The sequence below is a fragment of the Meles meles genome, chromosome 8 (assembly GCF_922984935.1).
Source record: "Meles meles chromosome 8, mMelMel3.1 paternal haplotype, whole genome shotgun sequence".
Taxonomy (NCBI): Eukaryota; Metazoa; Chordata; class Mammalia; order Carnivora; family Mustelidae; genus Meles; species Meles meles.
Genome location: NC_060073.1, coordinates 111464842 through 111485963, shown reverse-complemented (window position 1 = coordinate 111485963; position 21122 = coordinate 111464842). Strand labels below are relative to the sequence as shown.

General features: G+C 43.6%; 1 protein-coding gene across 5 annotated transcripts in view; it reads left to right on the top strand.

The window, feature by feature from the left end:
- SIK2 (salt inducible kinase 2) overlaps positions 1 to 21122 on the top strand; it is a 129122-nt gene that overhangs the window by 82279 nt on the left and 25721 nt on the right. For all 5 annotated transcript variants that reach the window (XM_046015682.1, XM_046015681.1, XM_046015686.1 and 2 more), the window contains exons 4-7: positions 4967 to 5128; positions 18561 to 18685; positions 19121 to 19244; positions 20815 to 21035. In XM_046015682.1, coding sequence (XP_045871638.1) covers positions 4967 to 5128; positions 18561 to 18685; positions 19121 to 19244; positions 20815 to 21035 — 632 coding nt within the window. The remainder of the gene's footprint in view (positions 1 to 4966; positions 5129 to 18560; positions 18686 to 19120; positions 19245 to 20814; positions 21036 to 21122) is intronic.

Here is a 21122-nt window from a genome sequence, read left to right as displayed (position 1 = left end):
ACTGTTCCAGGAAAAAAAGGATTCCAAAGACAAAATAAGCAAATACAGAAAGTATATCTTGGGGCTCCTGGGTGTCTCAGTCTGTTAAATGTATGAAACTTCTTGGTTTCAGTTCAGTTCCTCGTCTCAGGGTTGTGGGATCGAGTCCCATGTCAGTTTCCTCGCTGGTCACAGAGCCTGCCTAGGATTTTCTCTCTCCCTCTCCCTCTGCCCCTCCCCAGCTCTCTCTTATTTAAAAAAAAAAAAAAAAAGTACATCTTGTTTGGATCCTGATTCCAGTAAGCCAACTAACGAGACTTGAATTCAGACTGTGAATTAGATAATATTAAGGAATTGTTCATTTTGTTAGGTGTGGTGATGGTATTATGGTTATGTAAGAAAATGTTGTTATTTTTTTAAAGATACATAGAAAAGTATTTAGGGTTAAACAAAATGATGCCAACATTTGCTTTAGGTTACTACAGAAAAAAAAAAAAGATAGATGAAGCAAGTATGGCAATATGTTGACAACTCTTAAACCGGGGGATTCATTATACGGTCTTTTCTACTCTCATGTATGTTTGAAATTTTCATAATAAAAATAGAAAATTTTTAAAGATATCTACAGAAATTTTTATCAGGTTGTATTTATTCCTGTGCTAGCCTTTGTCATGGTATATTGTAATTGCTAATTTACTTATCTATACCAGTATTTCTCAAGTTATCAATATTGAAAGACCAACTTTTTTAATTGTCCGATATAGACCATGATTTTGATAAAATACAAAAGAATCAATGGCCGTAAAAGCAAAATGGGAGGAGAGGACGTACAAAATAAAACCTTAAAAGTTTTGTTATTGAAGTCAACAAAATACATTTCACGTATCAGAACAAATGTAAACATAGGAAAAAGCAATTTTTTAATTGTACCCATCAAAAATATGCATACAGGCAATTAGTATGGAGAATTGCTGTTATACTCACTTGTTCTGTAACCGTAATTAAGTTTGTCATGCAAAACATGGGTGTGCGTTTGCATGTTACCTTGTGGACCTTGCGGATTAACTTGAGCTTGGGCTGAGAACAGCGCCCCTCCCGGAGCTTGAGGAAGTGTACCTGATCCCGCGTTCTTTCAGTGCAGGTTTTTTCCTCAGTCACTTCGGTTGCTGATTGCGCAGCAGATGGTACAGTTTTCAGGGCTGCCCACACTGCAGAAATCATACAGAAGGAGGAAAGTTCACTTGAGGAGTGAACATGCCAACCTTTTTAAACAGGCATTCTCTTAATCTCTCGAACATGGACGTTGTCATTCTCCTCACAGTGCTTACATGTTTATCGTTACGCAGTTCTGGCTTTACGTGGTAATTGCAGGTCCCAGGCATAGCATTCCTTTCCCGCCGCTCCCCCTCCCCGCCCCAGACAGTACCTTTCCTGCCAGGCTTCAGAACTTTCCTTCCTCCTTGGCTAGGGTGGTACTGATTTGGACTGATCACTTCCAAAAACCAGTCTGTACTCCACGTTCTCTTGTGCTTCCTAGGACTCGTTTTGTAGGCGACGGTTTGTTGTTGTTCCCCCATATACTTATATTTGTTCTCACTGGATCCATTCGGTTTCTGTGTGTTGCTAGAATCACAAAAATTTTTCGCGTTAATTCACATTGACTCAGCATATTTTTCCTAATTTTTTTTTTTTAAGAAAGATTTTATTTATTTATTTGCAGAGAGAGAAAGCACACGCAGGGCAAGCAGCAGGCAGAGGGGAAAGCAGGCTTCCCACTGAGCAAAGAGCCCAATGCTGGACTTGATCCCAGGTTCTGGGATCCTGCGTGACCCGAGCCGAAGTCAAATGCTTAACTGACTGAGCCACCCAGGTGTTCCTGACTCAGCATTTTCAGCAGAAAGAAATTTTGTCTCTCTGGAAAAGTCATTTATTTGTCTGTGAGAAAATTGTGTCCTTAGAGCCACAGCTTAAGTGGCACTTGGTGTGGAGTTTCTGCAAAGATAATGCAAATTAGCGAAAGATAATCCTGTACAGAAAACACGCTGCGTTTCCCTCAGTATTTGCCCACAGGACCAACCCTTTGTTAAGATTTCCCTATTCATCCAGTACAGAAATGAGGCTCTGGTTTACTCTTATGAACAGGTAACACATCGTTTAGGTGGTAGTTAACTTAGACGTAGTCACTCTGATGACTGTTTGGACATTTTGACTGAAAATTCTATATATTCTTAAATGAATTTTTTTTCCCTGTAGAATTGTGAATGTCTATTATGTATGCTCTGAAAAGGCAAAAGCAAGATGTGGGGAGCTGATCATCTACATTTGTGATAATAGCAGATAGAAGAAACATTATACAGAATGTCTGTTTACATTTCTTTTTTAATTTCAGTATAGTTGATGCACAATGTTATGTTAGTTTCAGGTGTACAACTTAGTGATTTGACGAGTTTATACATTATGCTATGTTCTCCACAATCGTAGCTACTGTCTGTCCCATTACATCACCATAGTGTCATTGACTATATTCCTCGTGCTCTAACCTTGATTCCTGTGACTTACTCGTTTTGGCTTGTATCTCCCTCTCCCCTTCACCCATTCTGCCCAGCCCCCGCACACCTCATCCCCTCTGGCAACCGTCAGTCTGTTCTCTGTATTTATAGGTCTATCTGGCCTTTTTTTTTTTCCCTATAGCCAGTGTCAGAGAAATTACTGTCTGTGCTCACTTCTAGGTTTTTATGGTCCTTGACACATTCAGGTCTGTCTGCTTACATTTAAAGCCTCTAACATGTATAGTAGTAATATTCTACATTTTATAATAGTTGATGATACCATCCATGATCAGTCAGCTAAGTAGTTCATAAAAACTGCGCCTCTGCTGTTTTGTACGTAGTCTTAAAGCAGTGTGGGGAGGACCAGAGAAAATTATATGGCCCCGACCTTCAGAAAGCTTAAGTGGAGGTATCTTATTTTCTAACACGCATTGTGTTAGAGTCAGAGCTGTGTGTGTGTGTGTGTGTGTGTACAAACCCAAACATGTGCGCACTTTGAGATATCATTGAGATACGTGCAGGGAACTACAGCGGGAGCCAATGTGCTGTCGCGATAAGGAGTTCAGGTTGGAGATTAGTTCTGTTTCAAGTGACCAGGAAGTGTTTAAGGGCAAGGTGGCATTGAAAGGATATTTAGGATTTCATTGAAAGGATGGTTAGGATTTCAGTGGGAGTCTAGTAAAGAAGCGTGATACAGTTTTTTAAAAGCAAACATTCGGGGCACTTGGGTGGCTCAGTGGATTAAAGCCTCTGCCTTCAGCCCAGGTCACGGTCCCAGGGTCCTGGGATCAAGCCCCGCATCAGGCTCTCTGTTCAGCGGGGAGCCTGACTCCCCATCTCTCTCTGCCTGCCTGTGATCTCTGTCTGACATAAAAATAAATAGAATCTTTTAAATAAATAAATAATAAAAATAAAAACAAACATTCCAGATCAGCCATTCACTTACCAGTTGTCTGAATTCAGCCCAATTCTATAATCCCTCTGATCTTCAGCTTCCTCATCTATAAAATGCAAATTAAAATTATAGTTATCATAGAGGGGTTTTAGGACGATTAAGGGGGATACAGTGATACAAATATGCTTTATAAAGTATAAAATGCTGTGGGGCGCCTGGGTGACTCAGTTGGTTAAGCGACTGCCTTCGCTTCAGGTCATGATCCTGGAGTCCTGGGATCGAGTCCCACATCGGGCTCCCTGCTCGGCAGGGAGTCTGCTTCTCCCGCTGACCTCTCTCCTCTCATGCTCTCTCTCTCTCAAATAAATAAATAAAACCTTAAAAAAAAAGTGTAAAATGATGTACACATGTTAATTTTGTAATAAATATTGAGGATGTCCTGAGCCAAAGCCATGGAATCTCAGTATCAGTAAAGCACATAGCCTAGAGCAGAAAACATAGAGATGAATGAATATTAACTTACCCATGCAGTTCCTAAATTGGGAAACCAATTTTAAATTTTAGAAAAACCCGTCAAGATTTCTGCTGACCCTTTCCCCTCAAAAGATCATTTCAGAGGCCTTTTAGATGTTCAGGCAAAACTTGCATGAGCTGTAATGTTTCGTTTTATTGAGTTCATGTAAACATACGCAGACATAATTTTCAGGTAAACTGCTTTGATAGGGATTATAACATAGCTAGTATATCTTGCAAGGTGTATTTGCTTAGAGAACCTGGCTTTCATGTTTGATTTAGAGAACAAGTCTTGGGTAGGTCAGGAGTGCTCTACCAAACAAAGCAGGGTGTGAATTATTTAAGCTGCTTCCAGGGACCACTGTTAGGTTCCAGGTGGCTATCTTGCCTTCCAGGCGGCTGCTGATAACTGTGGGAAAGGATCGCTTACAAGAAAGATAGCCTTTGTCTGATGGGATGGCAGGAAATGGATTCATGGGTTTCTTTTTTTTTTTTTTTAATGTAAATTTTACATTTAAATGTGGTTAGGAAAAATATTCAGTAAACTTGTAAACAGAACAGAGGACGTGCTTAGGCATAAAAAAACATTGTGAATTACACTGTGACTGTCCTGCCTCTTGCTGTTGTCTGGGCTTGGGCTTTCTCCATTTCTTTGGACTCCAGTGAAATGTGATTGGAATTACTTTTCTCAAGGCAGGGAACTTGGAGAACGGCTTGTTACTTGAATACTCACTCCTGTTCATTTAAAACGCTTTTGAATAGGTGAAGGGGATTACGAGAACACTTACCTTGATGAGCACTATGTAATATATGCAGTTGTTGAATCACTGTGTTGTTCACCTGAAACTAATATAGCACTGGGTATAAACTACACTGGAATTATAATAAAATCAATAAATAGGTAGATTTTTGAGGAAAATCAAAGGTAGAAAGTTCTACCTACTAATAGTGGGGATTTTTGGTTGGTTGGTTGGTTGGTTGGTTTTGATGAATAATCCTAAATTCTCTCTCTCTCTTTTTTTTCTAACAGACTACCTTGCTAATCATGGCCGGTTAAATGAGTCTGAGGCCAGGCGCAAATTCTGGCAAATCCTGTCCGCGGTTGATTATTGTCATGGCCGGAAGATCGTGCACCGTGATCTCAAGGCTGAAAATCTCCTGCTGGATAGCAACATGAACATCAAGCTAGCAGGTAGGGGGGACGCAGCTGGCTCTAACATGGCAGGAACATTTCTACCAATGCATCGGGCTTTCTTAAAGTGTGTTTTACTCACAGTTCTACATGTAATGACAAGTAAGAGAAACGGGTTCATTGTTAATGTACATGGTGGCAGGGCTGGGGTCTGATTTGTGGCCAGGGTCTTGTGCTCTGCGGGAAGCAGTCCATTTGTCTGGCTGTGTGCGTGAGGTAGGGGGCCGGCAGCCAGACCAGAGGAGCAGCCCGGGTCGCTAGTGCTCTCCCTGCTGTCCTGCTCGTGGGTGATCACGGCTGAGAGGGCACAGCCGGATAAAAATGTGATGAAGGTGAATGCCTCACTCTGGTGTAATAAGGTTTTGAGTTACACATGGGAGATTAAGGGTAGAGATTATTTTGCTAGTTTTTCTCCTATAGTTTTCACAATTGTAAGAGGTTTTATATTGTATAGTCCAAGTTTATTTATTCACGTGGTCAAACATTCAGTCAGTATTTACGCGTCAGGTACTCTGCCAAGCTGGGTATACAGGGGTACGAATCCTCTGATGCTAAAAGTCTAGTGGGGAGAGAAAAGCAATTAAAATACAATATGTTGCCCAAAAATGTATATACGAACTGCAGTAGGAATCTAGGTGAAGGAACAGCAGTCCCCCTGCGAAGTCAGGGAGGCCTCACAGGGAAGGGACTATTCGAACTTGGGCTTGGGGGATGACTTAGAAGCTTGCCAGGAAGAGAAACGGAAGTGGGATATTACCCACAGGCAAACTGTGTAAATACCACGGGTGGAAGGGAAGGAGATTGAGACTGGTGTGGTGGGGAGCTATGGCTCAACATTGCTGGAGCGTCAGATCTGTAGGCACAAGGAATCACAGGTAGACAAAGAGCAGAATACGGAGGTTCTTGAACGCCATGAAAAAGATTTGAGAGTTTATTCTGTTGGTAATCGGGAGTGCAACCTATTGAAAATTGTAGGGTGGGTTAGGAGTGAAGGTGGACCTGGGCTACTATGACTCGATTTACATGTTGGAAGGAGATTTCTTTCTGGCAGCAGAGTGAAGATGGGTAGGAGGTGTGGGTAAGACTGAAGGCAAGAACATTAATAAGGGATCTAAGGCAGAGTCCAATTAAGAAGATGTGGGTCTGGGCTAGAGTAGCAGCAACAGAGGTTGTAGGCGTGGGAGGGAGACTTAGCTTCGGTTAGGGTATGGAAGAAGATAAGGGGCTTGAAGCCAAAGCCTAGCAGAGTTTGCAAGTGCTGGTGTTTTGTTCTAGGATTGTTCAAGAGGAACAGAGGGACACCCAGGTGAGAGGAGCTGACCGAGAAATTAGTTGCAGACTAGCTAGGTTGGAAACTCATTGGACTTCTAAGCTTAGAGACAAAACAGCCTTGGTTTGTTGCATTGTGGTATAAAATAGAAGCTAAAGCCTCTGATTTGTGCATTTAACTGGTTTGTTTTTGGTTTTTTTTTTTAAGATGTTTATTTATTTATTTAACAGACAGAGATCACAGGTAGGCGGAGAGGCAGGCAGAGAGAGGGGTGGGGGAAGCAGGCTCCCCGCCGAGCAGAGAGCCCAATGCGGGGCTCGATCCCAGGGCCCCAAGATCATGACCTGAGCCAAAGGCAGAGACTTTAACCCACTGAGCCACCCAGGCACCCCAGTAACTGGTTTATTTCTATGCCATTTCCCATTAGCTTTTGCCTTGGGCATTTGAGGGAAAGCAAATAATTAATTTTTACTTACTTTAACTTTTACTTTAATTTTAATAATTAATTTTAAATGCCAATGTTACATATGGTTCAAGGAGGTAATGGATTTTCCATTCTGCAGGCTATGACTTTTTTTTTTTTCCTAATGGGATTGCCTGAATAAAAGTTTTTTAAGTTAATCTGTTTCATTCCCATTATATATATAAAGACTTGTATTGATTTGTCTTTTCTGTTTTGAAAGTGCACAGGATTGGTGTGTCCATAATTTCTTATGTGTGTTCACTCCTCCCATTTGTGTGTTGTTGTTGTTTTTCTCTTCTTCTTTTGGCCTTTCCATTGGTCTCATTCATCTCACTCCTGTTTGCCAGTCTCCAGAAGTGCGCTTTCCTGGGACTTTTCGTTTACTTCTTTAAAGCATCTGCTGTCTTCAAATTGTCGTCTTCAGAGAAGGCTCCTGTTTTTTGAAGTCCTTAACTCTGTAGAAAGAAAGAGTTAAGAGCTTCACCTTCATATTCCTTTATCACTAAAACAAAAACTCACAAAAGCATACTTCCAAGGCGTTCTGGGAGTCTTTTTAGGCAGAGAAAGGTTAGCGGTGTGAGTCATATGCCGTGGAAATTACAGAGTGCTCCGTCACTAACATCTCAAAAGAAAATGTCAAAGGAGAACACCAAAGAAACTTGCAAACAAAATATACAGAATATTCCTTTAAGGTTATAACCACTTTTTGCCTGGCTATAATATGTCTCCTGTAATTTTGGCATATAATATAGGTAGGTAAACTCAGTATTTCTAAGGTCGTTAAGTGGTATTCACAGCTAGGTCTCTTTGACTTCAGGAAGCACAGATTCTGAGTTTCCAAGCATTATTGGTTAAGTTTTTCCTCAAGGGTTACTCACTAACTGATTTTTGGGTTTTATGATTCAGTATCGATGCATTTAGTGTCATGGATTCTATACCTCCCAAGTGGAGACACGCATGTGCACGCGCACACACACACACACACACACACACAGAGTACATCTTAGCGCTCCGATATCCTCTTGTCCACGTTTTTCTGTCATCCTTACCACCGTTTACCCCAAATTTTCATCAAAGTGTGGTAAGCATCCACTGTGCTCCTAGGCAAAGTCCTGGGGATGGAAGTATTTCAAGACAGAAATGACAACAATGCAAAAAAAGTTCAACTCTGCTGTCACCGGAGGAGTTACACAAAACCAGAGCTTTAACTAAATATAACACAAGAAGATAACTGCGAGGGCGATGAGGCTAGGAGAAAGACGAATTCTTCCTGAAAGAACGAGGGAAATGATGAGCTAAGACTTGATTAAGAAGAAGGCATTTGTGGTGGGACAGGGGAGAGAAGAGCAAAGGGGCTGAGAGGTGCGGATGGGGCTGCAAGCGGGTAGATCAGCATACGCAAAGGCAGGCCAGCCTTCGGAGAACTCCGACTGTGTAGGAGAGCTGTGGACCGGAGCTAGTGGGACATAAGCACCTGTGACAAATGACAGGGAAAGAGCCTGCACAGGTGGGCAGAGCCTCATCATGGAGAATCTCACGTGCCATCAGAAGTTTATATGTGTTTCCGAGTTCTTAAAGAATTTCTCCAGGACATTTATTTTTAATCCATAGATTTTATAACTTTTTTATAGTCTTGCTTTCCTTTAAAAACATCATCTTGTGATTTGTGAGGACTCTTCTTGAATTTTAAAGAATTCCAACACATGTAAGAAAGATGGGACTCCATGGAAAAACTGCAAGAACTCATAATGAAATGCACAGTTATTGCCTCAAATTATACTTTGCTTATTCTCCTCATGAATTTCTCATTAACTGCTAAATGGGCTGAATAACTGAACTACGTTAGCCATCTTGTACGTTGAAATTGAAGAGAAAGTGCAAACCAAAACCAGGTTTAAATTACAGTATTTGTCTCAGTTCATAAGACAGAAAATGGGGTAGAAGTATCAAATGTGGTTTATTCTAGTAAGTACAGAAACATGGCTTTGAAATCATTTTCTAATTTATGCTCCTCCAGTGGATAAAGACTTCAGATACTAATGAGCCATGGATCCATCCATACCCGTGCGTTCATTGCCTCATTAGGAGACCTCTGGCCTTTGCAAAATACCAGGCAGAATGCAAAGAAATACTGGCTTTCGTTCCTTGTAATGGTTGTGGTAAAATTTCTCCCTAGCTGTTTTGGCTGTGACCCTTCAGGCATCAGCTTGAGAATAAATAGATGAAGGACATTTAGTTTTGTTCTACACCTTTCCTAATCTGAAATGTTTATAATAAATACTTAAAGATAAAAATGTGTGAACTACTTGGAGGAAGTTTTCAGAAAATATCACCATTCAAACAAGGCTCCTAGTAGAGACTGTGGAGCGCGATAGCAGACCGAATCGGTGGGAACTCTGGCTGTGCCACGTAGCGGCTGTATGACCTTGGGCTAACTACGCTCACTGAGCCCATGTTTCCGTATGTATGAAACAGATTAATCTGTTTCTCAGGAGTATCACCGGGGCTTGTGATAACGTTAGAGACAGGTGGCCAGTAGGTTAAGAGTATAGTCTCTAGAACCAGACTACCTGGCTTTGAATCGTGGTTCTGCCACTTACTGGATGGGTGACCTTGGACATGTTACCTAACATCTCTGTCCTCAGTTTCCTTATCTCTGAAGAGGGAATGATAGAAGTTCATATCTCACAGAGCTTACTAGTTAATATTTGCAAAATACTTAAAACAGTGCCTCGTACATAGTTAATGCTATTTAAGTGTTCGTTAAATAAATTGTTAAAGTCCTGGCACCATGTAAACACTCAGTAAAAGGGTAGCTATTCTTTGTATTCAGTATGTAATTGACTCCACGCGAAAACAAGTAAAAATTCTGATAGTCACGTAACCCCCCTCACCATGTTTTTTTTTTTTAATTTACCAAGGCCTTAACGCCTTATGAATACAAATCTCCAAAGAGTAAGTTTACCATTTATATTCTAAATTGTCTCTACTTGATATGAATTAATTTTTTTTCTAAGAGGGACTTTACACATAATAACTGATGTGTAATAGCCTGGTAGATCTGACCTGGGCATCACAAGTCACTTGTCTCTGGCCCCAAGAGGGACACTTCCTTTCGGAACTGACCCATGACTTCCAAGTAACCCATCATCCCTCATTCTCATTTTTAACAACCTTCGTATGCTCAAGAAGCCTTGAGACATGGGGCGCCTGGGTGGCTCAGTGGGTTAAAGCCTCTGCCTTCGGCTCAGGTCATGATCCCGGGGATCAAGCCCCGCATCAGGCTCTCTGCTCTGCAGGGAGCCTGCTTCCTCCTCTCTCTCTGCCTGCCGCTCTGCCTAGTTGTGATTTCTCTCTGTCAAATAAATAAAATATTTAAAAAAAAAAAAAGAAGCCTTGAGACAGCGTTTCTGCATATATAATTCCAGTTTTGTGCCCTGGAATCAAAAAGAGGCTAGGGGAGGCTGGGACAGGGGGTAAAATAATTGTCAGAAGTCTTCTGTTTGCTATCCTCCGCCACTGGTGTTACGTAGAAGGAGCTCTGCGTCAGCAAGCCCAGGGAGGCCGCCTCTTTATCCTTCAAGGCCCTGAGCACCAGCAACACATTAAACCGGGGCCATGGAAGAGCGCCCAGAAAGTTTTGTTTCATTTTGGTTTTCCCCTCGTCTTCTCCCTCCCTGCTCTCCTCCCCACTTGGGGCTAAGGAAGACCTTTTATTTGCTCCTCCGCCCCCTGAACTCCCTTACGGCTCGCTTCGATGCCCCACACTGTTCAGCAGGATCACCTGTCGTCTCAGCTGTGGTGACCATTCTCGTCGCCCTGCTGTCGGGTGGAGAGGGACTGAGCGACATGTGCAGGGGAGCTGCGCACCTAGCCTCTCCTTGCTGGTGGGCAACAAAGCACGCAGTGGCGTCCGCGCTGGCCAACCCTGTGCGTTGACGTAATGTGTCCGCTTCATCTCCACACTGGCCTGCCTCTCGTTTGTCAGCTTTCATTCCCTCCTAATTGTCTTCTCTGCTCCTGCGATGATAATTACAGAAGAGGTGTATCTCTCCAGCGAGACTGGGTATCTGAATTCTACTGGTAATTTTAGAAACGAGGATAAAATTAACCCTAAAGCCATCTGCTGCTCTGTAGGAGAATTTTTTAAATTATAAATTAGACATTATAAAACACTGCTGGAGATTTAAAATTGCCTCGGTGGTGTTGATTCCTAGAAGTCGTGTACTTTTTCTTAGCTTAAAGACTGGTTTTCGGGGTTTCGTTTTTTCCCTTTTCAGAAAAAGTTTATCTGATGACTTCTTCTGTTTCGTCTTTATGTCATTTAAGTAAAAATCCTGGAAGTATTTAGTAATTACAATCATTTTGCGACAGTAACAGGGACAGACTGTTTAACATCTTCTATATGTTTTTCACAACCTTTGTTTTACTCTGTTTCCTGGCTACTTGAAGAGTGGTCCGGGGACCGGCAGCATGCGCATCATGCTTGATGCTTGAAGCTTGTTAGAAATGCAGAGTATCAAGCCCAACCCTAGACCTGCTGAATCAGAATCTGCATTTTAGCACATTGTCCAGGTGGTTTGTGTGACTGCTCCCGTTTGGTCTGTTTCATTCCAGCAAGGACAACAGAATTCTTTTGTGCTTGGTTCCCAGCAGACAGTAATCATCAGGATCAGTTCATTTACTCTGTAAGGTCCCGTTTATTCCTAAAACAATGGACCTTTGCTAATGATGTTTGGGCACAGATAACTTAGGTAATTTAGTGATGACAGTAATAACAATTGGCATTTGTTGTCAGTAAGATACAGGTCAGTCAGTCACTTTCAAAATAAGCAGACAGTAATAGCACTTCTAGTACCGTTTTCAAATATATCCATAGTCTGTTACTGGTTAGTTAGATAAGACGTAATTAGAGGACTCAGCTTTTGAGGCCAAGTTCATTTCCATGAGACTGCATCAACAGTAACTGAGTCAGTTCTGTGGCTGTGCAAACCGTCTCTTCTGTAGACCTCTTAAGCCACAAAGAAACCAGGTGAGAGAATATGGAAATCCTGGGAAATCTCAAAACCATTGTTGAGAGTAAAACCCCTAGAGAACTTGCCTTTGTGTTAGAGGAGCGGGCACACGTCATCTCACATGAAAAGACAAGATGTCTGTTCAGCACACGGTGCATTCCCTATAAAGACTGTGGATTCCTAAAATGAATGTAGGGTTATATTTCTGACGTTTACTTTGTAAACAATTATTTCCATCCCTAATGAAGGATGCTGTTGGCATGGCATCTGATAGCCTAGGGAAGAGAAAGTTGTCTCTTGCCAAGTTCTGCTGGCAGAGGGCTAAATTAGAAAACCTCTGCTCTCTACGAATGTAAAAGATTTTTCCTGGGTTTATGACAGCCTTACCTCCTGCTCTGAGTTGGATTCAACTTCTCTGGCTAGTGACGTTCTTGGAACAGCTGTGATATAGTAAAAAACAAAAACAAAAAAACACCTGGTTTGCAGTTTTAAAAACCTGTATTTGAATGCTGGCTAAGCCACTCATAGCTAGTGGTAACTTGGGCAAGTCAGTTAACCACTTTGAGCTTCAGTTTCCTTGTTTGTAAGATATGGACAGTCACATCTCACAGGGCTGTTACCACAATTAAATGGAATAGTATATATTTTAAAAATACCAAGTATGTAATGCCTGATCCAGTGTAGGCATGACACAAATGTTTTTTGGATTTGATGATAACTCCTAAACCATGTTGAAGGATGAGTTGTCTAAAACTTCTCATGATTTCATATTGAACTTTCTTAAAATTAAGAGAATCTTTGAGAAAGATGTTTTTTTCCTACTATGTTTAAGAATGTTGAAAATCATGATTGATCTGACAAACTTAAGGTGTGTTATGAGGGCAAGTTCAGTTACTCCCCACACAAATGACAAATTACTGCAGAGGAAAGAAACTTTTATATTCAGAATTTGTCAGAGTTGCTCAATCTTGTATGAATAAAAATAGTATCAAAATAACATTAGATTGAACCCTGGATTGGAGCGAGAAGTATCAGTATGAATTCATGGGTTTTTTAAAAAATACATACACATATAGAAAGGTACAAGAATAAATAGGGGGTGTATACATACATTTTAGCATTCGTACATATATTTCCTAACTCCCCCCGCTGACAGGGCCTAGAAGCAGTGACATCCAGCTACAGTCAGTACATCTGGGTCCTAGTCTTGGTTCTCTGTGAAAGGAACCAAGGCTCCTTGGAAAAGTGGCTGACTCCAGAGCTGGGGTCGGGAAGATAGAAAATGAGCCTGGAACTTCTTCTGGTGCCGGAGATAAGGAAATACTTAAAATGAAATGTTAAAAGGATGAGGGCATGCTGAAAGGATACAGAAGCCAATCTGAATTAGCTCTTCATGGCCAAAGCTGGAACTTTTTGAACATCCAAATAAATAACAATAGTTTTGAATTATAACTAAGAATAAAATAAATGTTCCTGGCAAATACAATGACAGTATGATTTAAAAAAAAAAAAAAGATTTAATGAATAAATGAAAGGGGAAGAAGGACAACTCTTCCTTAAAGAAGAATTATAATTAAGTGTAGAAGACATGGGGAAAATTAAAACTCACCGTTAGAACACTACAGTAATCATTGCTGCAGTCAAGGTCTACCAGTGAATGCTAAAGTGGTGGGTGGAAAGTTTGAGAAACAGGATCCGTATAGTCTCAATGTATCTTCTCTAATGTATTAATTATAAAAGGTAAAAGAGTAACTTTACAATGGGGACACCCAGCAGAAAGCACCTTAATCAAGAGATCAGGGGACCTCCCCCCCCCCAGTGATTAGACAGAATACCCTGCATCCCCCGGTACAGTGCACTGAGAGGGGCACTTCATCTCTTGATGGTCTCCCCAAAAATCCATAATCTTTACCCAGTCATGAGGAAACACCAGGCAAAACCAGACTGAGGAACAGGCTACAAAAACGTGTGAACTGTATTGTTCACGGTGAGGGAAGGCGGAAGAATGGAGACAGATTGGGGAAGCCTAAGGAGGCAGGACCACTGGATGCGCCGTGGAATCCGGAGCGGAGTGGGCACGTTTGTGAGAAACCGGCGCTGTCTTCCTAAGGCCCGTAGCTTAGTTAATAGTACTGAGTCAGTGTTACTTTCTTAGTTTTGGTCATTTTGGTCATTTTGGTTATAGAAAATGTTAGCATTAGGGGAAGTGAGGTGAAGGGCATAGGGAGTTCTTACTGTATTGTTGCAACTCTTCTGGAAACCTAAAATTATTACAGACTTGACAGTTAAATAATACTGAAGTGAATCCAGCATTGCATGGTGTAAGTTTGATGGTGGAAAACAGAACATGAAACGTCTGAGGGACATAGCAGCCATCACTGTAGGTATTAACTTGCAGGCCAGGGGTAGAGAATGCATGAGGCTGGACTGGTGTTTGGTTTCCAGCAAGACCAGGCCAGACCAGAGGAGACTGCCCAAGTTACTGTCTCCCTAATGGTTTCCTAAAGTCAGATGATAACGTGGGGTTATCTATTATCCTCTGTCACTGGGAGGCACTCGTCTGTGTTCGCACAGTTGTTAACACACGTACGCATTCGTCGGTTCAGTGGAGGAATGAATTTGGTTGGCGTGATGAACACTAACCCCTGCATTTGAATAAAAGGCAATAAATCCTGCCCAGCTCTGCCGTTTCCATGTCGCTTCACTCTCGCTCATCCCTCACATCCTCTCAGACGCTGGTAAGCAGAAAGCTGCAGACTGGTGTGCCTGGGTGGCTCCATGGGTTAAAGCCTCTGCCTTCGGCTCAGGTCATGATCTCAGGATCGAGCCCCGCATCCAGCTCTCTGCTCAGCAGGGAGCCTGCTTCCCCACCCCTCTCTCTGCCTGCCTCTCTGCCTACTTGTGATCTCTGTCAAATAAATAAATAAAAATGTAAAAAAAAAAAAAAGAAAGCTGCAGACGGTGAATAAAGCACATTAAGCCAGGTTCCTGTGAAGAAATAAAAGGGCTTTTATTTTTAAGTGCCTTTCCATTGCCACTTGTTAAACCCGACAATTATTAACTTGCTCAAAAACAGCTGCTATCCGGGTGCCAGGGAAGGACACAAAGGTGGCGGTGCGCAGGGAGGGCTCTGTCGTCACACTCCGTCTCTAGCCCCGGTCTTCCGTCTTCACCAAGATACTAAATGTCTACCCTTACTTTCTCTACAGTAAGGAAACCTCATGGGTTTTTAAGAAGAAATCCTCTTTAGAGAGCTTAGATCAGCTTCTGGTCCGCAGTAAGCACTTACGAAAGAGAAGATGACGGCGTAGTCATGCAGCAAACCTTTATTCAACAGCCGCTGTCGACAGCCCGCATGCTAAGTGCTGGGAGGACAGATGTGTATCATTTCTCCCTTCCCTTCTCTCAAGAAATGCAGTCTGATGGGGAAAATGGATAAGTAAAACAGTACGAAAAATTGCTCTTTTCCTCTCGAGTAGCTTACTCAGTGTGTTTCGGTAGCATGCCTAAGGCATTATATAATATCTGCTTACAAGTGTACTTGTCTGTGTATACCCATTCATTGTCAGTAACTTACACTCACAATAACGTGATAAAGTGTAGACATTGTCCCCATTTTGCAAATGAGGAGATCAAGGCTTTAAGAAGTCACTTCCCCAAGATCACACATTTGCCCCAGCTAAGTAGACAACCCAGGATTTGATCCTAATCTGCCTGACTCCAAAGTCTTCCTTAACCCATACCTCATCTGATAACAAATACAATGTTTAGATGCTTTGACAAGGTTATAGAAGATATCTGGGGACGCCTGTGTGGCTCCATCATTTAAGTGTCTGACTCTCAATCTCCGCTTGGGTCTTAATCTCAGGGTCGTGGAGTTCAAGTCCGACGTCAGGCTTCACACTGGACATGGGTGGAGCCTGCTTAGTAGTAGTAATAATAATAATGACATCTGCGTGTACGCTGCTGTACTAGCTCTAGTGAACCTGAGTGTCTTTGGGCAGTTCTTTTAATGTTGCTGTTGGCTCAAGTTTTATTTTCTTCAGTTCCCTACAGGAAACAGAAGCAAACATCTACTTAGTATGTTAACGGGCACTTTCCTTGTCTTAGACGTGTAAAGTCACAGTTGAGACTGGGCTACCACAGGCACAGCCCTGCTCTCCTAGCTCCTGCTCCCTTCTTGCCCATGAGGTGTACCAGTGAGAGCCTCCGTAGTAAGGAGGCCAGGCCACCAGGCCCTGTTGCTCCTCTGAGATGATACTTTCCACCAGATTTCAGCGAAGGCCAGATGGTAGGAGTTCCATAATGGCCCTTGAGATATTAAAACTTCACAGTGCTATTTGGAGGGTACCCTCAACTCACATGAGCTACAACTCACCCTGGGATGATGGTTTAAAGGACAGCAATTATTGGACGTATTTCAGGATCTCCAAACACACATCTTAGAGCTTCTGGTACTGTCTGTATGAGTGAAATCAACATTTTCCTCTTCGAATGTTGTTTGAACATCTAGTCCTTGACTCATTTGAGAGTATAGTTTTTCCAGAAGGTTAGAAATGCGCATCAGTGAGGACATGGGGGTTATGACGTCATCCGAGTGGTTAGTCGTGGAGGTGGACTTGAGAAGATAAGACCTCTCCGACGGTCCTTTTGTAAGCAGAGTGTAGGACTGAGCTGTGGTCCCGTTATGAAGGGAGAAGCTGGCATTGCCTCCTCCTCCTCCTGGGTGCCAGGGGCAGAGCCGGTGTTGTTCCACCAGGTGTAGACGGTGCCTGAGACTCTTCCCCACATGCGCCGTCAGTGGTCTTCTGAACCCTCAGGGTTCTCTGCACTTCCCTGCCCTTCCGGTACACGTCCTCGAAGTATCATCTCCTGCCAGACAGTAGTTGATCGTGATGACTTCGCCCAAGAAGGGAACTGACTCTTGACATCTGTGCTCCAGGCACGCTACGTGATCAGTCTCCTCTCATCCTCACAGCATCCTGCCTGGGTGGGTGGATCGTCGCTGCATTGAGAGATTCCGAAACTTAGGTTCGGGGAAGTCCAGCCGTCTGCGAAGGCGGCCTGAAGCTAGAAGAGTGGGAAAACTGCTTCAGTTCCCATAACCGGAGAGACCGCACTGTGCCGCGAGGCCGTGTGTTGGGATGGTGACTGCTCTCGCGGTCGCTGCTGCTTGCCACCCGCTTGCATGTCCGTGAGCTCCGAGAACGCTCCGCCTGCAGCGTGCCGAGTGCCGCGGTCTCAAGGTGTGACTCGAGTGCGGGTTTGTGTGACCTCACTGACCCTCACGACGGCCCGCCCACTGCAGATGGTTATTACTTCAGCTCGACACGTGGGGAACCAAGGCTCAGAGACTCACACGAAGTCACTTAACCAGTGAGTCTGGAACTGGCAGTTTGATCCACTCCTCTTAGAACACTTTTACCTTGTTTTTTGAAGATTGATTCATTCTGGAGCGAGAGAATACGCACAGGTGTGTAGGGGCAGAGGGAGAGGGCGAGAGAGAATCTCAAGCAGAGCCCAATGTGGGGCCTCATCTCAGGACCCCGAGATCATGACCTGAGCTGAAATCAAGAGTTGGGCTTTCAACCAGTTGTGGCACCAGGCGCCCCCGGGACACCTCTGAAAGCTCCCTGTCCGTACGCTAGCTGGGCTAGAGCCGGTTTCCGTCACGAAGGCAGTGTTCTCCTGCCAGGAATGTTTACAACATGAGACAATATTCGTGTAACTTAAAAAATAGTAGGCATTTGTGTCCTCAATAAGAGTATGGGACTAGGTGAGCGCTTAGCAAAAGGGCACAAGCTTGCATTTCTACCGGAACTCCCTGAAATTTGTCTTCTGGAATTTCCCTGCGCAGAGAAGGCATCTGAGTGCGGGGTTTCCAGAGCCGTGGACTCAGTGTGACTAATGTCGTAAAAGGAAGACCATTGACTGTTGCGAGGTGTAATGCGCTCCATCAGTGGGTGAACGAGTGATGCTGGCGATAGGGGGCTGTGGCTGGTGGGCCGGAGAGCGACTCCTGGTAATGAGCTGTCCAGATGCCCAAACCAGAATGTGTGGGCCAGCACTTAGGGAACTGTTACCTAAGAAACACTATACTCGGTTGCCTTAAAAGGTTTTTATCTTGCTACTCTGGGTAATGGCTGCAAGAGCAGCCAGTCACTCAGTTGTGTTTAGGGAAAGATCTTACAATTTTACTCATTTGTTTGTAGTCCTTATAGACTACAAAAGATAAAGCGTTCTTGGGGTGCTTGGCTGGCTCAGTAAAACACGTGGCTCTTGATCTCAGGGTCATGAGGTCAAACCCCATGTTGGGCATAGAGCTCACGGGAAAAACAAATTTTTTTAATTAAAAAAAATGAAGGGCTCTTAATCATGGAGTAATTGGAATTCTAAAATTCCTAATTCAAGTTGGTTGTCCACACCAGTGGATCTTCTTTCAGCCTTAAAAATACCAACCTCTCACTCATTCGCTTTGAGAAGAAAACTTGATTGATTTCTATATTCATTCATCTGTGAACTACTCGATATTTTCTAGTCATTGTGCTCAGAGCCAGGGTCACAGCCCAAGGCAGATGCCGTAGCAGGTGCTGCCCTCGATACAGCGTCTCGTAAAATCTACGACGAGAAATGCAGTGTAATTGAGAGCATAGATGAAAGTAACATTTATTTCCATCCCAATAGATTTCGGTTTTGGAAATTTCTTTAAAAGTGGCGAACTGCTGGCAACCTGGTGTGGCAGCCCCCCTTACGCAGCCCCGGAGGTCTTTGAAGGGCAACAGTACGAGGGACCGCAGCTGGATATCTGGGTACCTCTTTGCTTTGCTGTGTTAAATGCGTCTCTAGCGGTAATAACTGGAACTCTGGCCCGTCTTTGAAGCTCTTGGTACCTAACACATAGGTAGCATTTCCCTATCCACGGGACTGTAATTAGAGCATTTTTGAATGGGGTTGTGGGAAGAACTGCTTGGGACAGATGTTATTACTTTAATATCAGCAATAATTGAAAGTTAAGTAGTCATCAAAATGATTAAATTCAGATCTTTGAAAATATTTACTATAGGATATTTTATTGCAATCGAGTTTTAGTTTTGCTTTGTTTTGTTTTGAAATTCTGAGAAAATAGTAAATCCAAATGAGAATTTTTCAGCCCATACGATTTTAAGGGCCCTGGGGATGTTTAGGAAAACAAAAAGTGTTTAAAGTCCTCAGTGGAAAAGTGACTTGGTTGTTTTCTTCCCTAGAGCATGGGAGTTGTTCTTTACGTCCTTGTCTGTGGAGCTCTGCCTTTCGATGGACCAACTCTTCCAATTTTGAGGCAGAGAGTTTTAGAAGGAAGATTCCGGATTCCGTATTTCATGTCAGAAGGTAACCTGTTTGTCTTACACTTGTTCTTTACAGGATTTGTGCTCTGAATGAAACGCCTCAGCGAAGGCTTCCCTTGTTCTGAGAGTTTGGGTGCCAAACAAAGTGACTGAGTCACTTGAGAAGCTATAGAAATAAGCAGCCCCCTCCACGTAGGTGAGAGAAGCTGTAGCCTTCCTACTTGTAACTGAAAACGGAAAGCTTTCCAGGTTAAGAACGGCAAGTCCTCGCATGTACCCTGGGTCTATAAATGTCCCCGGTTTATTTTAGACTTAGAGAAGCACCATGTAGATAGGTTCACAACCATTTTACTCTAAGCATGAAATAGATTTTCCTGTATCCTTTGGTGAGAAGTTGCAAAATCAGATTTTTGGTTGAATTAGAAACTGGCGAAGCTGTCCGATCAAGATGCGGGGCCCCGGCCCGGATGCCGTCCTGTCTTGGATTAGCTTGTTACGCGCAACCTTGGGTTTTGGTTGTCATCCTTAACTCTTCCGTTCCTAGTGACGGTAGAAATACAGCTCTCTGGTAGCTGGGAGTGTAGACCTTAGAGCCAGGCTGCCTGGTTTTGACCCCGAGTTCACCACTTCCGGGTGGTCTGCCCTTGGCCAGGGTCGTCCCCTCTCTGTGCTTCGTCTCCTCTGTCTACAGCGTGGGAAGAGCAGCGCTTCCTGGTACGGGCGCTGTGCGGACGAATGGAGGCACTCTGTGTCCAGCACCTTGCATGGTGCCTGGCACATCGCAGAGGGTTTGAGGCTCACTTCTTTGGGGTGGAGGAGGGCATGGTGTCCGCTCCGAGAATGAGTTGATGCCCGAGTTACAGCCGTGCAGTTTTTGTAATAGAATCAGAAGTAACTAATGCTTCGTGTGCGTTTCTGTCAGCTGCACTGACTGGAGAAGGGCAGCAGGCCGCGGGAGAGCGGCCTCACACACACAGCCCCTGGTTCAGCAGCCTCACAAGGGCCCCGGGCTCCGTGTGCACTCCTTGTAGGGGGAGGTTGGCTTTTGTCTTCGGCAGAACCTAAGTCTGTGTCTAGATCTTTTCTCTTGAGAAATTCAATAGAAAGTTTCATTTAGCACCAAACTGGACAGACCTACACCCTCCTGATTGTCTCTTTTCGTTTTTGTTTTTGTTTTTGTTTTTTTTAAGATTTTAGCCATTTATTTGACAGAGATCACAAGTAAGCAGAAAGGCAGGCAGAGAGAGAGGCGGGGGAAGCAGGCTCCCTGCTGAGCAGAGAGCCTGACTCGGGGCTCGATCCCAGGACCCTGAGATCATGATCTCAGCCGAAGACAGAGGCTTAACCCACTGAGCCCCCCAGGCGCCCTCCCTCCTGATTTTCTGAACTATTCATTCACGGTGGTGGGTACTTTTGTGTCAGCATTCACCACGGGAACCTGACCGCTACAGCTGGCTTTCATGTGTTCCTTTATTCATTTGACCTTCTGCTTTCCCGTGGGCACTGTGGAGGATACAGAGATTAATGCCATTGTGCAGAGTCACATGAGTCAAGCCAGTACCCGGAAGTGCAAGGCGATTTACCTGACTTTCGTAACATCGTGTTTTCCGTAGATTGTGAGCACCTTATTCGAAGGATGCTGGTGCTGGACCCATCCAAACGGCTGACGATAGCTCAAATCAAGGAGCATAAGTGGATGCTCGTAGAAGTTCCTGTACAGAGACCTGTTCTCTACCCACAAGGGCAAGAAAATGAGCCATCCATTGGGGAATTTAACGAACAGGTCCTGCGACTGATGCACAGCCTCGGAATAGATCAGCAGAAAACCATCGAGGTAAAGTAACCCGAGATTTGACTGACGGTCTTTTGGCACAGCCTCCCCCGCACCTGGGCGTACTGTTCAGTCTTCCCTGAGGAAGTC